General features: G+C 46.4%; 3 protein-coding genes across 5 annotated transcripts in view; 2 read left to right on the forward strand and 1 right to left on the reverse strand.

Annotated features, from left to right (window-relative positions):
• Window positions 1–10838, reverse strand: part of LOC119390084 (ubiquilin-1) — a 49031-nt gene extending 38193 nt beyond the window's left edge. For both annotated transcript variants that reach the window (XM_037657623.2, XM_037657622.2), the window contains exons 1-6: window positions 10654–10838; window positions 6699–6801; window positions 6465–6520; window positions 3444–3479; window positions 2866–2991; window positions 1349–1474 (exon numbers count right to left, since the gene is read on the reverse strand). In XM_037657623.2, the coding sequence (XP_037513551.1) occupies window positions 1349–1474; window positions 2866–2991; window positions 3444–3479; window positions 6465–6520; window positions 6699–6801; window positions 10654–10752 (546 nt within the window). In that variant the 5' untranslated portion in view covers window positions 10753–10838. The remainder of the gene's footprint in view (window positions 1–1348; window positions 1475–2865; window positions 2992–3443; window positions 3480–6464; window positions 6521–6698; window positions 6802–10653) is intronic.
• The window catches only part of LOC119390090 (glutathione S-transferase Mu 2), a 302300-nt gene that overhangs the window by 37044 nt on the left and 242946 nt on the right, over window positions 1–22310 (forward strand). The gene's annotated exons all lie outside the window — the stretch shown is intronic.
• Window positions 11043–19303, forward strand: LOC119390085 (uncharacterized). 2 transcript variants are annotated; one of them, XM_037657624.2, is made up of 2 exons: window positions 11043–11604; window positions 16433–19303. In XM_037657624.2, the coding sequence occupies exons 1-2, from the start codon at window positions 11365–11367 to the stop codon at window positions 16745–16747; spliced, it is 555 nt and encodes a 184-aa protein (XP_037513552.1). In that variant the 5' UTR covers window positions 11043–11364; the 3' UTR covers window positions 16748–19303. The 2 variants fall into 2 exon arrangements, with proteins under 2 accessions (XP_037513552.1, XP_037513554.1); XM_037657626.2 differs by having other exon boundaries at window positions 11046–11599.

Consider the following 22310-nt stretch of genomic DNA (forward strand, 5'->3'; position numbering starts at 1 on the left):
CGGCTGCCCGGCGCAGGTGCGTGGTGTGAGGAGGGGGAGCGGTTGCGCGGCCGACGGAGAAGCCTTTGCCCCCTTCGGCCGCTTGACATGCGCGCTTCGTCGTTGCTTCGTCGTAGAGCGCAGATATCGCGCGTGCAACCTCGATTCCCCCGCAAGTAACAATGCTTTGAGACGCGATTGAGCTTTCGCCTTTGCCACCGACAGGCGGACTTACAAGCTTGAAAGACTTTTTCAGGATAGTTGCCGCGGCTGTTCTCCCGATCGCGAACCGAAACTTCGTTTCACGCGTGATGCCCTCGGTTTAGCTCGCGAGTGCGATCTCTTCTACTCCCGATCTCCGTGTTGCCTAGGGCAAGCTTCTTGTTATCGGAAAGGTTCAAAAGCCACGCTGCTTTAAGGACATCAACAATCTTCCCGTGGATTACCGTGCCAACCGAAAAGCGTGGATGACGGGTGAAACTTTTGCGGTCACTGCATACATCATGCGAGCTGCTGAGCACCTTGAAGGGCTCAGAAAAATTGTGTCCGCGCGAATTTCTGCTCGAAAACAGACAAGCATCCGCGATTACTTTGTTAAGTAAAGGTATGTTGAAAAAACTTGTGCATTTATTGTGTTTATTTCGACCATTCGATAATTCGGACATTCGGTTAATTCGGACATTTTTTCCGGTCCCTAGAAATCCGAATTAACGAGCTTTTACTGTATTAGGAAATTGACAAGGTTAACCTTATGTGATACCAAAACCCCCACTCCTGCTGCGAAAAAGTGCTCGGTAAACCATAAAAACCGCAAAAAAAAAGTACAGCTGTCAACGCTGCCCTCGAATTTCCTGCATCAACTCCGCTGGGGCCTAAATAATTTCTCATCGATAAAAACGAATTACATTGTGTTCTGAGGTAGTAAGAGACTTCACATGGTGAACTTCCAAGAAACTTCATTCAGCAAATAAGGACAGTGTCAAACAAGACTAAAATTCGTGATATCACACTCATACTCAAGTGCCAGAGTCATGGCACGAGATTCAAAAATGAAACTTTGACCTTCGTTGGCTTACTAATAATGAAGCTACGATCGTGAAATTAGATTGCAATTAGAGGTAGTTTATAGCAAATAATTTGCATCTAGAGTCCCATTAAAAAAATTGACCTTTACAAATCAGTGCATTCGGAACAACCAATGATGTGCACATCATACGGAATGTGTTTCACCAGGGAAGTACTACAAGTTCATACCAAATTCAAATTCATGCCAACCGACCGTGAGCGTATCGCAGGAGTTTTACTATACTAAACTGCTATATGTTGGCTGATGCGTGAATACCCCTCCCACGGGTGCACATTTTCTCACCTCCATGAGTTGCTGCATCTGAGGGTTGCCGACTATGAGCTGCCTCATGTAGTCCGGATTCGACATGAGCGACTGGACAAACGGATTTTCCATCAGTTGCCGCAGTAGGTCAGGGTTGCTCACCAGCTGCACACAAAAGGACACAACAAAAGCATGCAAGTCACACTCAGCCAAAACACATTAACAAAAGAAGAACTTGTTTCTGGGCAAGTTGGTGCACAAGTTTGCTCAACATGTTATTTCCGGCGCAATGCTTGAAACATGAAGAAAGGACAGAGAAAAGGCAGCCTTCCTCTGTCTCTTTTCTCTGTCCTTCATTCATGTTTCAAGCATTGCGCCAGAAATAACATGTTTAGCAAACATTCACACAAGCAAGCTGGCTTTTTCTAGTCATCGGTGAATGAGTACAGGAAGGAGAAAATCACATCTACTCAAAAAATAATAAAATAGTCGACACTAGGGTTCTCCCCAAAGTTTTCAAGATGAGGACACTTCAGGACAGTGAGGAGGGGGAGGCCCCGCCACATGTCTCACAGATGTATGGGACACCTGAAAGTTCGGACGCCGAAACTCTTCGGCAGCCAACTTTTCAGAATTTCTGCTCCGACCGATGGTCCGAAACTGCGTTATATGAAGCCACAGCTGCCCTTATGCTAATTATTGTTTAGCGTTGAGTCACCACTCTTGCATACAGGTCCGCATGTAGCCACAGTGGTTCCTAAAGGTCAGTTTTGCCCCAATGCAAAAGTGCTATGCAGTGAAACATACAAAAACTCTGAAGAGGTCACTGTCATGGAACACAGTACACCCGAGCCACCACCGTAATTTTACCCATTTTAAACATACTAATGGCAAAATAGTAGTTGCGATGAATCCCTCATACATTCTACATACAGCCTCATGTGTTAATTGACTGCACCACAGAGGCCTGTCTACCAATTAGCGCTTACCGCAATAGCATTTGTTCGCATAAATGGGAAAGGAAACAGCATGTGTTTGTTTTATTGCGATACCACTTATACGGCGCATAATTGTCATCGCTGTGTATTTTTATTTTTCAGTTCTTACTTTTCGGATATTCTACCTCATCACACTCGGCAGCAGAAGAAAAAGCATAATTCAATGATTTTATATGCCACAACCAATATCTGCTTATGAAGCATAGAGCATTTGGGGGACTCCGCATTAATTATGACAGCCTGGGTTTCTTTGACATGCACCTAAACCCAAGTATGGCAGTGTTCATGCAATTCGCCAAAATCCTTGGCAGAGGAAGGCCATCACCGCTGAGCCGAAGATAGACCACGAACTTGCATCGGTAGTACTCTATAGAAGAAACACAGGCAAAAGGTGCAGCATCTCACAATTTTATAACTAGCAGCAGCTTACCCTATCTCCCTTACACTAATCACACTACATGAGTCCGCTTCTAACAAAAATCAGGAAGGAATTAGCGTAAACTTCGAAACATAAACGTGCAGTGATAGAGAGGAAGCCACGGCCACCCCAATCCTCACCTCTCTCTGCATGCGCTGCTGCATCTCCACAAAGCTTCCGGAGCCCAGGTTGAGCCCCGACAAGCCTGGCAGACCCCCCAATCCAGCACCGAACGGGTTTGGCGGCACACCAGATGGTTGGCTACCCTGCAGCAGGGACCGTACATATAGTAACAGGTGAGTACTGCAGTACACACAACATACACACACGTACACACACACTGCGTGCAAAAGTGCGGCACTCGAAAATTTACGGAAATTGGCTGAGTTGTTTGCAGACAAACTCATGAAACGCATCCATTTCAGCCATCTCGAACAAACCACGAAGTTTTGCAGGAAAGGTAGAATAGCAAATGTAAAAAAAGGTTACACGAATATTAAACACCCCATTTTTGTATTTCTTACAGAGTGCACTGAAGATTTCTGGCTGGGGCGCCCCAAATGTATGCACTTAATGCGGTCTTCCTTCCAAAGCATTAAACGTTTGCTCATGGCCCAAGTTTCTATTGAACTGCTATAAAGACTTCATCATTCAGGTTAAGTCTGACGGCAGCTGTACAATAAAAGACAGTGACACTAGAAAAGTCAATGACACTTACTGGGCTGGACTCCTCGGGTCTCCTTCCACCATCTCCCTGAAAGAAGGACACCAATCCCATTTCAATGCTCCAGCACATATAAATAAGCAGAGGAGTTGGATGAATGGAGTCAGGGCAATGCGAACAGATCCTGCAGCTTTGCGACCACACATTCAGAGGCAAGAGAAAACATAACCACATCACATAAGCAGACTTCCATTCTAGAATGGCAGCCAAACACTTCTGCCTTCGGGAGAAACACTGAAAATGACAAAACATGAGAGACTTCAAGATTGGGGAAACGTGGCTATATCTTGCATCGCATCTTTAAATATTAATATACATTCAATTTCTGTCCCAATATCACAAGATTAAAATGAGTCCACGTGAAGCGTAGCCAACAGGTCCTCATCATGACAGTACTGCATTTTCAAGGGCCTTTCAACAGGTGTGGGTTTTGTAAACAAACAAGCATGGCACGTAGATCACTCGGTGAATGCACTTACAAATTACAAAATGCCTGCATGGTGCAAAAATAATCCGAATTTGAAACTGAATGTCACACCTCCTCCTTTTCACAAAAGTTGCACTCTAAGAGAAAGTGAAAGCTGACAAGCATGCACATCTACAGCCATAAACAAGTGAAATACAAACAAGTTACAGTTAACTACAACCCAGTCTTTCGTTCTTGTTGCTGCCAGTATGCTTAATGTCAGCATGACTTTGTCTTGCACGCTTAGCTTGAGGCCCAAAAACCATCTTCGGCAACAGCGTAATCAAAGGTCTCTGAAGGCGTTCTCGAATTGTCCTACAGTGCACCTACAGTGCATTGCGATTCCTTGCTCATGTTTCATTTGTCTATGAATGTACGTCAGGGGTACTGAAAGGAACGTCCACAGTCAGTCTACAGAGTTGCACACCACCACAATTGTGAAACGTCACTTTCCGGCTGATGGAAAAATCAAATCGCAGGTGGAAGGAAACTGTAACCGTTTGTTCATTTTTTTTTTTATTAAACAAGGATTTATGTTTTGTATCCCTCACAACCTAGCGTGAAAAATGAGATCTGGAGCCTACACAATAAAGTGGGATACCATATCAGGTGGTCTTATATCAGTGCATGCGACTCCTAGGCCACTGTTAAAGGACCCCTGACAGTGAAAGTTTTGTCGGCGACTTTTTTACTGTAATTTGTTTTGTATCTGGTAATCCTGGAATTGAATCGTAAACGCTCTAACGCATCGTATAATTAATGCTAGCGTTGTTAACTGAGAACAATTTTGCGTCAGTTCAAAATGCCCGCCTAAATACCATCACAAACTAGTGCCCCACAGCGGGGGAGCGCCTAAGATCACGTGCACTCAAGCTTTGGTGTCGTTGAAAGTGCAGTTTTCAAATCGGTGCACCGCACACGGTAAAGAATGAAATGATGCAGGTGCTTCGGTATTGTTATGTGCCTCCTGCCCCTCTCCCCCTTACCCAGAAGAAAAAAAAAGCATTCCTGGCCGAAGCAGCCAGTACTACGTTGAGAGTTGCCCGACAACAGAGCGAGACAGGTGACGAACAACAGTCCTCGCCGAGTGCCAGTCAGGGTATTTTGCGCGCCCCGCCAATACTCTCTGACGTCGACAATACTCGTTTTACTCGTGAAACATCATGCGGGGCCTCTGTCTCCATCATACTAGTGGCGATGTCGCGAGGTGCTGAAGACTCAGATGAGTACTCACGCTTACTTTAAAATCAAATTAGAATATATTAAAGGCAACGTTCGTCACTCCTAATCAGTCAGAAGTGCCCACGCATGCAGGACTATCAAACAACGCAAGCCCCTCGAGTTTCTAAATTTGGTGTCAGGGGTCCTTTAATATTAAAATGCAACACACATTATCTGTTACATATTTTGTTAAGTAGAGATAATATTTAACACCCAATGCACAGCTGAATCTTCAGATGTTGCGAGTATAAAAATGGTGCCGTGTCCACGTGACGCAGTGCAACAATTCTGATGTGCCATGCTTATAGCAATGGTGATGAGTAATGCTGTTGTTCATGGAAATATGGCAATCAGGCACTTGTTAGTGGGGATTTGGGTTGTGCTCCTTGCAGGAAAGCTGCAACGGCCAACTTCAACTGGCTGACGCAAAGTGATCCCATGTTCCACATTGCAAGCACACTGAAATTGCCTGTGATGCTACCGTGCCGTGTCATGCGAGGGTGTGGCTTCATTCTGGATTAGTTGGCTTGGCTTTTATGTCAGCCCAAGAAGGATAGAGGGGTCAAGCCATGACACAGGTGAAGGCGTGTGCCAGGTCCTGTCAAATACGAGCCCCAGCCATGGTTCTCTCAAGCCAATAGAAGTGGAAGCAATTCAAGAGCTGTTCAAGGCACCTCCTTTTGGGAGAACAAGGCGAGAGGAATCCAAGAGATGTCCGCACAGCAACGAACAGTTTTTCTAGTGTTTTACTAAGAAAAGTAGCACAGATGGCCAATATGTTGATCGTAAATGAAATCTGCACTCACCCTTGCAAAAACTGCCCACAGTTCTGTTTTCCCAGTTTGAGAGGCAAGCCATCAGCATTGCCCCCACTTCTCAGTGTTGCCACATTAGGGACTCAACTTCTTTTTTCATAGACTAGTTCGAAGAAAGCATTCTGATGACAAAAGTTTGAGGCATCTTTTAAAGTAACCAATGCAAGTACAAACAAGTCCGAGGATGAATGAGTTTAGCATTGCACCGTAGTAGACTAGGAACTTGAGTATAGGTTGTCAGCTCCATTAAAAGGAAAACCAAAGGGAAATACTAGGTCGATTTGTCCTTCCACTGTCCAAGACAACCCACATGCAGCATTCACTGCCTGAAAGCATCGCCCTTTGGCAGTGCAGGGTGACATTTCTAACTGGCCTTAAACCTCTGATAGTAAAGAAATGACGAACGACGACAATATTTTGGCTCAAGCACGGTCTAATCAGTAAGTGGAAAACATGCCTGCCAGAACAGCCTATAAAAAAAAAATACGGTGTCTAAGTAAGAACAGCACTCACCCTTGCAGAGGCCGGAGACCTGATCACGAGATGAACAGTCAGGCCATCCTTTATATCTGCACAGAGATGCACACTCCACTGTCACACACACAGGGGCAACAGATTATCTTGAAGTAACGAAAAAAAGAGGTTGCAAATACATAACATACAGGAGCAACGCCTGTAATGCGAGCATGAGAAGCCCCATCCATGCATACTCTGGTATTCGAGGAAATGCAGTACAAAATCACTCACTGTGCGTGGAGATGGCCTCATTGTCCTTCAGGATCTTCCCAGCAAATATGAGGCAAAGCTGCTCCAGGGGAGCATCAAACTCCTTGGCCACCTGCTCCTTCAACTGCAGGATAGAGACATGAAAAAGAATGGGAGACAGTGAATGGACCAAGAGTAAATGAGGACAGTGTTGTTGTAATAGCATACAGACATCCTCAGCTGACATTAGCCATCATTTCATTATTTAGACAACACTGGGCCACACAAGTGAACATTAGCCTCTAGTCTGCTTACACTCGCTAACATCCACAATCACCTAGTCACCTTTAGTGAGTGCTCGTAGTATGGAGTAAATGCTGTATTTGAATTCGGTCAGAAATTATTGTCGACATCGTGCCCCATCAAAGAAAGAGGGCAATGAGGAAGACCTAGTATTCAGAAGTAGGCTGCAAGATATTCCAACTTTCAACATGCAATACACACTCCAAGCTAATGTTGGAAAGTATCAAAAGGCAAGTCTACGTCTGCAGATGTTGCCTGACAGATAGGCCCTTCAATATGTGCATCAGTTATCACGCCTTAGCATAAGCATATTTCAATGTCCAAAGCAGTTATGAAAACAATGTACTCCAGTACGTGAAGGTTCTCTAGATCCCATTCATTCCTTATCGCAGCCAACTGCCAACACCTACAATAGCAAATGACTATGGGAGAAAATGAAAAGAATCCTTAGAAAATATAGGCCAAGAACAGTATAATGACAGTACCAAAGTTTACCCATAACAGATGGTAATTTACAATCAAAGAAGACAAGTATAGATAACTGAGTATGTCCGACACCATTCATATGAATTCCCCACTTGCACTATTCAAGAGAGATGTACTTCTTTAGAAAATATGTGAAGTAGTGTTCTTTAGGCTTCTACGTGTTCAGGTAGGCCCTGCCCTATACTTTACACTGTCCCACACATGTTGAAATTTTGTGAAATAAGACTCATGTACACTAATTCGATAGCCAATAAAATGTCTCTTACACAAATGCTTTTGTGCCACAAAGCTCAATCAATTATGGTTCCTATCCACTGTGCTTCTCCACATGCACTGTTGCACAAGCGTTCGTCCAATACAAGTGGTGCGTTCTTTACACAGGTGTGTGCATTTATTTCCTAATTGCGTACTAGTATGCAAATCAGTTAATGGAGAGTATCTCAGTAACCTGCGCTTCGCAGATGACATTGCATTGATGAGTAACGCGGGAGACGAATTACAGCTCATGATTACTGAACTGGATACGGAAAGTAGAAGAGTAGGTCTGAAAATTAATATGCATAAAACTAAAGTAATGTGGAACAATCTTGGCAGAGAACAGCGCTTCGCGATAGGTGGCGAGACGCTGGAAGTTGTAAAGGAGTACGTCTACTTAGGACAGCTAGTAACCGCGGAGCCGAACCATGAGAGTGAAATAACTAGAAGAATAAGGATGGGATGGGGCTCATTCGGCAAGCATTATCAAATCATGAATAGTAGTCTACCACTATCTCTCAAGAGGAAGGTATATAACAGCTGCATCTTACCGGTACTTACCTACGGAGCAGAAACCTGGAGACTTACAAAGAGGGTTCAACTTAAATTGAGGACGACGCAGAGAGCGATGGAAAGGAAAATGATAGGTGTAACCTTAAGAGACAGGAAGAGAGCAGAGTGGGTCAGGGAACAAACGGGGGTTAAGGATATCATAGTTGAAATTAAGAAGAAGAAATGGATATGGGCCGGCCACGTAGCACGTCGGCAGGATAACCGGTGGTCATTAAGGGTAACTGACTGGATTCCAAGAGAGGGCAAACGCGTGAGGGGAAGACAGAAAATTAGGTGGGTAGATGAGATTAAGAAGTTTGCAGGTATAACGTGGCAACAGAAAGCACAGGACCGGGTTGATTGGCGGAACATGGGAGAGGCCTTTGCCCTGCAGTGGGCGTAGACAGGCTGATGATGATGCAAATCATTATGAAACTGCTCCAAATCACTTCGTTTTCAGGTTCACTGCATTTGTAACAGTGCCTCAATTCAGGGTCTGACATTCACACTTGGCACTACTCCATGCAAAATGACCACACACCCACTGAGTGTCACACTTGCTCGTAACTAAACGAAACAAGCATTCTGATCATTATTTCCAATCTGCTCACATTTCAATTTGTGCTGAGAGCTTGTGTGTAGGCTGCCCTCACGAACAGCTGCCGACTTCCCTGGTCAGTGCACTTTATCGTGAACTACAGGGTTTTTGGAAAAAAAAGAACTGAAGGCTAGTCGGCCATTGCCGGCGATTGGCAGCTGGCATTTTTACTTTTTCTTTAATGATGTGTAGATTGCACAATGACTGTTCCATAAAATGCCCTTAGGGTCAGGCATTTATGGTTTCACTTGTTTCCTGTGATTCACATTATTATATTTATGATCAGGCCTCCGCAGAATGCAGGCTTGTGTACAAAGACACTGAATAGACCCCAGGAAAACACAGATTGTGCAAGGAACTAGATGTTCAGGCATCGTATGACATTCGTCTTTAGGGTAACATGAAACGTCACTACATAGGAAAAAACTAAAAAAAACTTTCTTATTTACTGCATGCAACTTTCAATGTAGCACATTCAATGTGCTACATTGCACTTTCAATGCTGTGTGCACTTTCAATGTAGCAAATAGTGTTCACCTAAAAGTGCCTATAAAAAACGAAGTTTCTTTGCAGGAGCTGCATTTGCAATGTCACTTTGTAGCCCTGTCGCAAACCTCAAAAACTAAACATGCTGGGGGGAAGGTAATGCAAGAAGCAACATATCGGTGGCAATGTCACAGATCACATAACAGCCTACAATGCAATGGCTGCTTGTGATAAAGGGTACTTGACCCATAGTCCGCGTGAGGGAAATAGTGGCAGGTGCCGAAGTAAAATCGATAAGAACAAAATGCAAAAAACTACACACATTCCTCACAATCAGAGTAAAATTTTTGTACATTCACTAAGAATACACCATCGACAATAAACAATCGGCTGCGACGTCAGTGTGAGCATAACGTGACGTGTAAGATCGAAAGCTAGCAGGGGTTGCCTTCACCGGAATAAAAAGTCAAAACTGGAACGGAAGCCCAATTTTCCTCGTTCTGACCTTCCAGTAAACAGTAATGAATAATGATAATAATCGATTTACACGGCTTCACAGGCAGCGCAAGAAACAAGTGAATCGAACGAGTTGTAACCCGGTTAATCGAGTTACGGATTGGAAAGCGATCACCGCTGTTAGCGGCTCCGCGCGGAAAGCCGGAAATTTATAACAACATTCGCTGGCGTCCCGTGAGAAAGTGGAGAAAAGGACGGCACTTTGCAATCGCCACACATTTTTTCCTCTTCCTTCAGACGCAAGCAGCATGTCCCCCACAACTCCCTCGCCCGCTCAGCCACACTGTCCTTCGGTGAGAATTCCAGAGACGGCCGAACAGGAAACTGACGATTAGAATCGAATCCTAGCTGCGCTATGGAACCGCCGAGCCCCAAACACTTAAGGCTCGTAGCCAGCACCGACATATCATCGCGTCGACGCCGCTACTAAAGTCCAACAACTGTCAGAATCAGAGCGTTTTCCGCTAAGAGCGCTGGAGGTGGCGGGGGGGAAGGGCTGAAATCACTCCGATTTGATCGCGCAGCCTTCCCAGGAACTCTCTCTACATCGCGCCCCCCAAAAGGCGCTCCCAGCTCAAACGCGATGACACAAAACAATCGCAGCCTCGCCGGACAAGTATTACGGAGTTGTTGAACCGATCTCGATGTTCGAAACACCTCTTTTCGTAGCGGCTCTGTTCGAAAACCTAGGCCTATCGGTACACAATCCCCTGCGTGACGTAGACTAAGCTGCTGGGCGTTCAAGTGGCGCTCGTAAGAGTTCGAACGCGGTGACTCCGGCGAGATGTGCGTCCAACTTACCTCTTTGACCGAAGCCGACTCGGAAACCTTCACTACTTTCTTCTCTTTCGCTGTTTTCACCACCAAGCTTATCTGCTTCGGCGACTCTTCGTCAGCCATGATGACACTCGTGCCTCCAATGTGTTCAGCTTCCGGTTTCAGGTCGTTAGCGGACAGTGGCGCTGCGAAACAAGCCTTGGCTTATAGAAAGCAACGCGTAACGTTATACTTATGTATGTAACAATTGATCAAATTAAAGGACACTCAATCTTTTATATCGCAGGCGGCGCATAATTACACTTACTGCACTCAATGTAGAGTTGTGATGACGTGTGAACACGAGACGGCGCTGGCATCGCTATCGACGACAACAACGACGACTATGCGTGTGCGTTCCATGGTGTGTATGTGTGCAACGCTGCGACCCAATTGTTACATTAGTTTTAACCCGCGTTGTCACTTATTGAAGTGATGCGTGATTACTTTGACGTGCCGTACGACCTATTTAAAAGGCACGTAAGTGCAGCTTAACGTTTCAAGACGTGCGCACGAGCCGCGATCGCTTTGTCTCCTTGCCTCGATTTCTCGCTCACGTGAACATTCTTTCGAGTTTTCTGTCTGTGTGTCTCGTGCCGTCGCGCGCTTTCGACAGCCGGGGCACTGGTCGTCGCTGACAGCGTCATTGTTCGTTTCATATTTTGTATCCGATGAGAGAGACGAACAACATCGTCGATGAAGCGGCCGAGGAGTCCATGTTTTGCCGGCCAGCGGCGGCGGCGCAAGTTACTGCGTCGTCTGCACGACTCGGAGGCAGCGTATGCAGCGCCGCTTTTCCGCCGCAAGCGTTCGCTCGACTGCGGTCTCGATCGAACGCCGGGTTCTCCGCCGCCAGTAAAGAGACCGCGGCTCGACGGCAGCCATGCCTTCCTCTGGGAAATCCAGGAGACACCGAAAGAACCGACCTTCGGTAAGGTAGGCTTCATCTAATTGCACGGCATCCCGGAGAAGCGCCTGTTGTTTGTCAATACGAGCCACGGACAAAGAGGAAGTTACGCTTGCTGTTGATGTGCGCCCACTATCGCCAATCCGACTGCGCGGAGCTTGTTGTTGCGTCGCGGCAGTTAAGATCTCTCCGATAAGTGACGGCATTTGTGCCGGCATTGTCACCGTTGCGGAGTTGAGGAGCAAGAAATCGAAACGTAACGTCATACGACGCGAATAGCAGGCTTCGGTAAAAGTAATTAATAGCGGTCGGTTGACAAGGGAGGTGCGATGCGGACAAAACCTGCGGATGCGCCGCATCGGATGTTATGCGTCGTGAGGGGACGGAGACGGGTCGATATGTGAGCGGCCGAAGTGAGAGCGGTGACTACAGTAGTGATGACTAAGCGCATTTGTGAATGAGTGACTAGCGCCCAATGCTGCTAACGAGTTTGAGTGACATTCAGGTGCCTAAGGAGACAGTCTTTCAGGTGTTGTTTTCAGACGTTGTCAACACTGTGACTTACATAAAGGGCGAGGAAATGAAATCTGCAGCGCCGACATGATGCTACCCGTTACGTAACCGTTCAGCTCCCAGTCTTTTTTTTTTTTTTTTTAGGTCGAGAGGTTTCACCTTTAGCGCGTGTTGTCGATCGATTACACTTGAATCGCGATTTTAAACGGGAAATTTAGTAATTTGCTTTGCTTTCCGACATCACGAACGGACAAGGCACGAGTGAGCCTTTTTTTTTCTAACCCTGCAGATTTCCTCTATTTCTGCTGCTTTTTCTGTATTTCATTTTTTTTAATGCTTTAGCTCTGGCTCTTGTTTATATACTGTGTACGTGCCAGAAATTCGCCCTTCGTTTAATCTCTCTCATGTGCGCGAGTTTTGTTGCCAGTGTCCCTTCTGACAGGCGCGTCCTTCAGAGCGTGGCTGCATCTTTTAAAGAGCAGTGATTCCCGGCTATGGGTGTTTCGGGGACCCCTTGTGGACCTGTAGAGGTGATGAGGGACCTTTTGCAGTGAGAAAAAAAAAAGGGGGGGGGGGAGGTCATAAATTAACGCAACATGCAGCGTGAAATAGGTGCTTTTTGTTTCTCCCTGACAAAGAATGGTCAGACTAAAGGGCCACTCCAATTCGAACTCAACAGCAAGTTGTGCGGACTGCAGCCACATTTAACCGGTTTCTAGCTGTGTTTTGCACTTCAAGTATGCAAGCCCAGAAAAAGTTTGCTCGCGTGCAGATGTAGAAAACTGCAACATAAGTCAGCTCTGCCGCAATGCAAAAGTGTCGTGTGGTGAAGCATACAAAAAAAAAAAATCAGAAGGAGCCGCTGTCAAGAGACACAGCCACCTAAAACGCGTCTGTGAGTGTGCGCGGATGGGTTTCGCGGACCCCCATTTGAAAACCACTGTCTTTGAGCGTTGTCAAGTGCTTCCTCTTCTTGAGCTTAGCGAGGGCTACGGTCCTTGCACCAAGATGACACGAAGTATTTCGAGAAATGTAGCGTTTATACACATGTACTTGCCAACTTGAAATGACTGGTATCTTTTTCTTTAGAAATGGCTGTCGTGTACACTGCAGACATCTTTTAAAAACACTAAGGTAAAAGTTGGCATTATGCAAGTGGTATATTCAAATGTATCTCTTACTGCATTGGCACTTGCGTGTTGCTTTCTGTAATCTTACTGGGTTACGATTTATTATGTAATTATTTTAAAAATTGAAGGTGGGAACTTCGGCTGTGTTCAGCTTCAGAACTGCAATTGTTTTACACGTTTACGTGGATGATGACAAGCGCAAGTATTGTGTTTGTGTAAATTGTTCTTCCAAATGAGAGTATTCAACACTCCGATAACTACCTGCTTTTGGTGCAAGAGGTACATGCTGTGATGAACTTGTTTATCTGTTTCATTACATATTTAGCTGTATGTGCGGTGTACCGTTCAACATTCTTCAGCATTTATACCTCACTTTTATTTAGAGGGACCCTGCAACACTTTTTCGGCATGGTCAAAAAACGCTGCCGACCGGTATTCCAGGCGCATGAGAACATGCGAGCCAAACGTTATAGCGCAGCGCGCGACCTGGAATTTACAATTCTCCAAGTCATTTGTCGGCAACAACGATCTTTTATAATTAACGTAGTATTTACACTAACAGATCAAAGCCATTTGATCTCTCAGTAGGCACCACCAGAAAAGAACATGTTTCCGAGATCTTTGGTGGGCAAAAGCTGGCTTCACTTTTGCTGGCAAGGCGTCGCGAGAGCTTCCGCTCCAGGATTTTTTTTTAAAACCTCCTTGTCTCCAAATCACGTCCTCGGCCGTTGGCAGATTTAGCATGGCAAGCTGAATAGTTACCGTGGCCGCCGCGGGATGTCGCCACGTACCCGCACGCGCGCTTGCGATCACACTGACAGTAAGCCGCGCGTTCGGAGGAAAACATAAAAGAAGGTGCTCAAGGTCTGACGAACTTTCTGGCCTCTTGTCATCCCCTTCCCTGCGTAGCTTTCAGCGCGCTCGCTAGCACGAAAAGACAGAGAAAGCGCTTACAGCACGCGGCCGTACCCAGTAACTCCGCTCGTACTTGACGGATTCGAAAAATTTTTGCGGCAGTCGATTCGTGAGGTAATAAGCTCTCTTAATGAAGCCATGGGACGATTACTTGGAAAAGTGTTGCAGTGTTACACGAACTCACCTGAGTTTACATAATTGTATTTTTTTGTCTGTTCAAAGTAATCGTAATGCTCCTTTGTTAAAGTTTGTGAATACTTGTTTAAAATAAAGTTGCGCAATTCTAGGGCTGTCTTGAAATTTAATGGTTGCCTTACTATTCGAAACACTATTCGATTCAGTTCTAAAATTCGCCATTCGCACACCCCCTATAAAACAAAGTCGTGACCAATTTTTCAGTCTGGTTTTTAGCAGCCCCAATTATACTTACATTTCCTGCCGCCATCGCTTGATTGTTGGACACTATTTTCTTTAAGTGCAGATCACTGGGGCCTGTGCGTAGTAAACTCAGCATTTTCACTAGTAACACAATTTTTTTCATTGCTGTTTGCAGCAAACATTTTTTTTTTTCGAGGGGTGAGGTTGCGTTGCTGGCATCTCCGGTGCTAAATTCATAAGAAAGTAGCCTTAACCTTCGTTTTCATCCACTGTGGTAATCCATCTGATCTCGCCGATTTAGTGAAAGATTGTCTTAGAAAAAAAAAAACAGAAGAGAAACTCCTCACCGGTCCAGCCTGTCATACTTTTTAGTTTCTCTTTCAACTCTTGGGAGGAGGAACTTTTTTTTTTCTTCCTTTTTTTATGATTGCCAGCAGCCATCTTCGATTCCCGGCCACGGCAGCCGCATTTCGATGCGGGGCGAAATACGGAAGACACTCTTGTACTTATGTTTAGGTACACACTATAAAGAACCTCAGGAAGTGAAAATTAATACACATTCTCCGTACGACTGTGTGCCTCATAACTGCTGACGATGGTTATGATCCATGGAATATAGGCACCCACCTGTGCGAGGGGATTCGCCAAGAATCCAGCGGTTAGAAACCATTCGCTTTGTGTTCATCCGATTCGCGCCCTCACTTTAGAAGCTATATGATTCACCAACTAGCCCCGCAAGGAGTACTCCTAACAGTACGAATTAAGCCACCAGTCTGTTCCTTTAATCTGTTCAATACGTATCCTTCCGCACGTAAACGCTTTGCGCTGCAATTCCCAAATCTTTAAAGGGGTACTGACACCTTTTTTGGAAGGCGATTTTACTCTGCCATACAAATCTCCTGTATGCAGAGACGGCTCTGGACAAGTGTGAAGCTCAGCAAATGCTGATAATTTAGTTTCATATTGAAGTCATCTCCATGGCGCACCTACTGATATCGACACTAGCTTGACGTCAGGCTACAGTACAAATTCTGATGCCTTCACGCAGCAGTCTGGCTAGTTGTGATGAAGTTAGGTCACTATATTTTGTGCGAGCACGTGACGAGAAGCTCGTACCGTGTTCACGTCAGGGTACAATGGGAACCGAAACTAGCTGTTAAAAACATACTGTAATTGCTTTTTCAGCGCGCATTCGCGCTTAGCACTACCTTTTCTATGCTCTTGAGGGCTTGACCTTTCATTTGCCGCAAAAAAACGACAACTGAAAATATTCGTGTCAGTACCCCTTTAACCTTATCTTCTGTTACGTCTACTTTCCTCTGCCTTTTCACACTTACGATCGTTGACTGCGCTCTTGTGCAGCTTATGTTCGATGCACGACACACTAAACCGCTCCGAGAACGAACCATTAGTGGGGGGGGGGGGGGGGTCAAGTCTCCCCGCTGGTCTAGTCCAAAAGAAAACGAGCTCCGCAGTGGATGCAAAAATTAAAACGAAGCGATGACGCACTTCTCACAAAGGCCTGCCATTAGTCCCCGGCTTACTGGGGTAAAGGTGGGAAGTAAACAGTTCTTTGAATGCAACATCAGGGATGTTCGGTCGCCATTATTGTCAAAAAACATGCGTATCCATAACCCTGCGCATTAAAAAATGACGTGAAAGGTCCGACTGAGTAAATGTATTGGGCAGAAATCCCCCCCCCCCCCCCACACACACACACACTTAAATGATCCGGGGACAGTGCCCGCCCCCCTCCGTGTGCACGCCTATGATTGCATGTGCACTTAATTGCAGCTCTGACTTAAGCCGCGATAGATACATATATGTTGTATATACGATTTTGAGAAAACAAGAAAGATTGTCTCGGTGTTGACGCTTTTTTGCACCTTCTCTCTTCTCTCTGTGTTCCCTTTTTCCGCAGGATTCCAAGCACAACAAGCAACACAAGAATGGCGGCAACGCTAGCGGAGCACCCGCCGTGAATGCTGCGCTTGCGCAGTCGCCTCCGGTCACGTCTCCAATGGAGGCGCAGGCACCGCCCATGGTCGAACCGGGCGGCTGCTGCGACAAGCTGGACCTGTCCGCGGTGCTGATGTCCGGACCCCCGCTGCCCGCCGACGCCGCCATGGAGCTGGCCAGCCCGCCGGCCTCGGACGAAGACGACCCGGCGTTCAACGCCTTCAACTACTGGAAGACCCCGTTCCCCGACGTCAGCGTCGACGTCATCATGGAGTAACGAGAGAGGAGGGGAGACAAGTAGACCACCCGCCATCTTCAAGGCCAGCCCCGCTTCGCTTCCCCGCCAGCTGCCTACATCACTGAATAATTTCCATTTCAGTCATTTTCTTTCTCACCACCATGTTCCCACACTGACTGCGTCCCATCGCTGTCTTATACCGTTGTCACGCGGGCAATCGCGACCAGGGTCGATCCGGATCGGACTTCGTGATCACTGCTAACGAGTTGGTCGCTGCTACACGGTCCAGACTAAAGGGCGAGACAGACGGTACGATTTTGCATGCGATGCGACGTCCGACACGGCGGTGGGGGAGAGGGAATTGTGGCTGCCCGATGCTATGAAAGGTCACCATTCCGGTTTCCCCACCGCCGTGTCGGACGTCGCATCGCATGGAAAATCATACCGTCTGTCTCGGGCTTAATCCGAATCGAGCTTGGCGCTGACGTCATTCAAATCGCGATCTAGCAGCCTGATCTCGATGCGCTGATCACGATCGTCTTGGTCCCGATCTGGCCTGATCGCGTTAAAAGAAGCTGTGTAACAGCACCTGACCCTGATAAAGCGTAATCCGGATCGGCCCTGATCGCGGTGGAATTGTGCCCGTGTTACACCGGTATTAAATACTGGATTGCGCAGATGCGACACAGGACCAAGAAAGAAAGAACACTGAAGCACAGGACTTTCTTATTTGGTACTGTGTGAAATGTGCGCTGTCCAGTACTTTAAGAGAGCCAAGTAGCTCAGAAACGAAGTTTGTTAACTCCCATTGTTGTTTCGTTCATATCGTTCCCTGTCCTGCAGTCACCCCTTCCACCAACAGACCACGCTTGCTTAGTACTTAAAAGGGCCCGTGTTATAATAAACGCGCAGAAGATAGCGGGTTTCGCGCTTAAAACTTTCGTTGTAGTAGTAGTCGCCACGTTGATGCAGTAGATCGCTTTCGCCATTTGTTTGTACGAAGAAAGGGCAAAAAAAAAAAGTTGGAGCCACGCAGATCGCGCACAGCTGGCAGATATCAACCAGGAAAATGTGCCCTGAATGGATACACGCCTCTGAGTGTAAGCGCCTTGTCAGTGAATATTTTTTCCCGCGCGTTTATTTTTTTCCCCGTTGCTCCGGATGTCGTTAAAAGCTTTAGCTTATCGTAAGCGGACGCTGAACGTCGTATCCGGCAACAGAAGTCAATAACGCCTTTCGGCTTGAGGATTGAAGTGTTTTTGGAGACGCCTTGCGGCGCTGTGGTCAAACCACAAGCAGCTGGAAACGTGCTACTTCTGTCGTACGAGTGCACCCCTTCGAATAAAAGAAAAGTCAGCTGTTTATGTGCAGTACTAATGGTCATGTATGTGCATCGATTAAGCGCAGGTGGAAACAACCTAAAGTGCAGCGATTGTATAACACGTGCGTTTTTGTTTAACACAGCGCCTCAAGAGGTGTCACCAGTGCTCGTTCTGTGGTCTGTCTTCGCCAGTACGTCTGTGATGTTTCGGGGGGGGGGGGGGGGTGTATTCATTTGCATGTGGCTTTCGCCAAGCCCCCCTTTTTTTTTTAGATCTCATAAGGAGCTTTCTTCACATTCTCTTGACGAATTGTATGTATGTGTTTCTTCACCCGCGCATTCATAGTTTGGCGTGTGCCGACACAATGCCCTGCTATGCCGGATGAAGTGTCTCGCTCATAGTAGCAAGTGTTAATGATAGAGAAACCCTATCGAAAATGCGTTGAAGCGCGATAGAATAATGGCAAAATTTGTAATATACAAGAAAGAAAGAACGAAGAAAAAAAACTGCAGTCTCTTTTTCTTGTCGCATACGTTTGTCTTTTTGCCGTTCTGTTCAAGTATCTTAACAAAAATCTCGTGGGAAACAATATGACAAATTAAATAACAGAAAATATGAAATAAATGTAACAACGACTGAACGCATTTAAGCACTCTGTGTGCTGGGTAACATCTCTGTAAGATTCACGTTTTCAGCTTGCATTTGCGGCCCGTCAGGTTTGACGGCATCCATTGAATTGACGTGCAAGTTCATTTTGTGTAAATGGCGCGGGATGGGTCAGGACTTTTACAGAAGCGATAACAAGTAATTCAAGCATGAGAACTAATGTCGCGGCTACCGTTGTCATAGGATGATATAGCACGCATGTCTTACCATTGATTCCAGTTCATTTACCATTGATAATGAACAAGACTACGGTGTTAATTTTTTTCGTAAGATGCTGTCAAACACATTGCTGCGCAACGAACGTTTTGTGAATGTACAGCACATGCGTCAACTACGCGGGCGTGAGTGCGTGGCCGTCGGTTTGCTTGTTCATGTTGGAGTGCGCTACATGTTTTGTGGTTGACCATATTTGCTGGCTACTGGAAAGCAAATGGCTGCCGCCAGTCGCAAGGTAGTTCTGGAAAGCTTATGCCCCCCTGTTCATTTCGCGCATTTGCGTGTTCTTTGTGTGTGTATATATACATATATGTCTGGCGGTCGCCCATACCTGTTTCTTGACTTGTGTTTCTTTGACAAATGGAATAAATATATTCTTTCGTGGTGTTCACCTCCGCCTAGCTCTCTCTCATTTCTCTTCTATAGTCGGATACAACTTAAGAATACAGGAGAGGCCCCGCCTAGACGACCGAAGCGCGGCAGCCGATCGCCTCCGCGACTAAAGAAATAGTCCCGCTCGTGCACGCGCCGATGTTCTCTGAAGGCGGAGCCACAGGCCGTCGCGCTCATGACGTCCGTCCCGAGTGCGCGCCCATTGGTGCAGGCTTGTGTTCATCCGCCTTTGAGGAGTAAATGCCGCCAACTTCTAAAGTTTTATCCGACTATAGTACGTTTAGTTTGTCGGCCTCGTGAGCAGGTCACCGTCATAAAGTGGAGGGTTCGGGGGGAGGGGGGGGGAGGGGGGGGGGCTCGAGCAGCGTTGTACGTATCGCTCGAAGGTTCCGCAGCACGCGAGAAAGGCGGAGGGACTCTACGCCGCGAGAATTCCTGTTCGCCTTTGCTTTCTGCTTGCCAGGAGTCACGTGAGGGGGCGGAGTCAACTGCGAAGAGAGGAGCGGATTGGAGAAAAAAATAAGAAGTGTACATGCGGCGGTGTGATGGAAGGAAAGAATGTTTAAAACTCGTGAGAAGGAGTTTCATGCTGACATGCTGAGGTTGGCGAACGGTTGTCTCACGCTGAGGAGACGCAAGTGCTTACGAAATGCGGACGCTTAAGTGTAGACAGGCTTATTAATCTTTATTGTTATTTTTTGTAGGATCCTGGAGCATAAGACGCCCGCGCATTACACTAAACGACAGATCAGCAGCGGCCTACTTCACGTGCAAAAACACTCGTGTACTTGGATTTGCGTGCACATTAAAAGAACTGCAAGTGGTCTAAATTAACCGGGAGTCCTCCATTTCGGCCTGTCTCTTAAATCACGTCGTGCTTCTGGCGCGTAAAAACTGAAGAATCTGATTCATTGCGCTTGAATTTAGATGCGCTATAGTGAAAAGATGCCGATATATGCTGATATTACACCCGTGAGTAAATTAGTGTTTCAATCAACATGTCGACGGGAACAGAGTAAAAGAAAGGTGTAGAGGGAACGAAATAGGAGCACGCGAAACGTATATACCGTGCAGATGTACTCGGAGCCTTAGACCTCCAATGCCTGAATCGAATCAATCGACAGACTATAAATACCCTCAGTACGTGCTACAACGACAAGTGGCTGTGCTGTTCTTGTCCAATTCGACCACCAGGCGTCATGGCATGACATTTCTGTTAGGCTTTTTGCTGAATTTTATGTATAGGCTGTTTTACGGATGGTTTTCGGTGCCGCCATATTGGGCTGTAGCCTTGCCGTTACGTAACAGTGCTACGGTAGACGCATGCGCCTGTAAAAACGGTTGGTTTGGTGCATTCGACGTTTCATGACCTTTTCCATTCAAGTCGCGATATAAAAAAGTATGAAACAATATTTTAACATCCCAAGGTGACGGCGTCTATGTGTCTTATGTAAAATCCAGGCCCGTATAGCGAGGGGGAGGGGGGGGGGGGGGGGGCTAGGAGCCCGTCCTCCCCCCCCCCCCCGAAATTTTCTTGAAGCAGGTGTTTTTACCAAAAATAAATAACAAAAATAGGTATTTTTCACAAATAGCAAATGCCCCCCCCCCTCCACCCCCGAAAAAAATTCCTGCTGGCTACGGGCCTGGTAAAATTGTCTGTACACTTTCCAATAATAATATATGGGGTTTAACGTCCTAAAACCACAATATGATTATGAGGGACGCCGTAGTGAAGGGCTCCGGAAATTTCGTGCATCTAAGTACACGGGCCTCAAACATTTTCGCCTCCATTGAAAATGCAGCCGCCGCGGCCGGGATTCGATCCCGCGACCTTCGGGTCATTCGAGCGCCATAACCACTAGACCGCCGTGGCGGGTCTATGCTTTTTAGGCCCCAAAGCTCAAGCCACTGGCACATGCGCTCCGAGCTTATAGTTACGACGATGGTCGCACCAGCAAAAATATGAGTGTATTGTGGCAAAGCCACAGCAGCCAGTACAGTACGCTCCCGCTGTGATGGTGCCGGTTAATGTGAATTTTCGTGTATGCCGAACAACGCTCGAAGGTGTGATTTGCTTATCAAAGATAGAAGGACAGAAAATTAACTTAGCGGTATATAAAGCTCATTCGGTGAAACCAGACTTCCACAAACATCACAGATGCCTTTCTCTATTATTGGTTGAGCGAGATGCCCCGAGTGGCCAATACAAACAAAGAGTGCATACCCGCGTGCGTACGCTGGTGTCATCTCTGAAAAGATTAACAGAGAATTGTCTTAACGGATGTCCAGTTAGACCGCATGCCGTATACGTACTCTCTAAACGTCTAAACGTCTTGAAGGAGGAGTGTGTTCCAACTGCATGTGTCCCCTCTGATCATGATGAACATATTTGTTTATGCGTTTTCTTTTGCCTGTTTTGTACGGTAATAGAACGAAAAAAAAAAACGGAATTCATCAAATTGAAGCCTCTTCTCGCCTAATATAGCGCCATATTTCACATCAGTCTTTAATTATCGTTACAAACGACGATTGATCTGAAGGCACTAGCGTATGATGGTATGCTATATACGGTATGTTCAACGGTGCGGTCCCTGTCATCGCTGGCGAAGCTATAGTTCGATCCGGCCGGCAGTCAATAGCTTTAGTCGTGCGCATGCTTGGAGCCATGATGAACATATTGTTATAGTGAAATCAGACACGACTCTTTGTGCACTATACGAAGACTTAAGGCACCTCTGGTGTCTTCTAATTTAATCTGCACAGCAATTTGGAACCAAATTACCCAACGTCGGCACATTTATTGACGGTGTGATATTCATCACTCTGGGGGCTGTGCAGCGTAACTCTTGAGGAAGTGAACGTCCGGGCCCTGTTAAGAAAGGCGCCACACATCTGAAGCAACGAAAACAAACCTTTAGCATCTATAGTCACTCAACGCCCTCTGCAATACAGACCCGCCTTCAGCTGCCTTCCCTGTCCTAGTGGTGCTTTTCGCGCGCTGGAGT

This window comes from Rhipicephalus sanguineus, chromosome 4, assembly GCF_013339695.2.
Source record: "Rhipicephalus sanguineus isolate Rsan-2018 chromosome 4, BIME_Rsan_1.4, whole genome shotgun sequence".
Taxonomy (NCBI): Eukaryota; Metazoa; Arthropoda; class Arachnida; order Ixodida; family Ixodidae; genus Rhipicephalus; species Rhipicephalus sanguineus.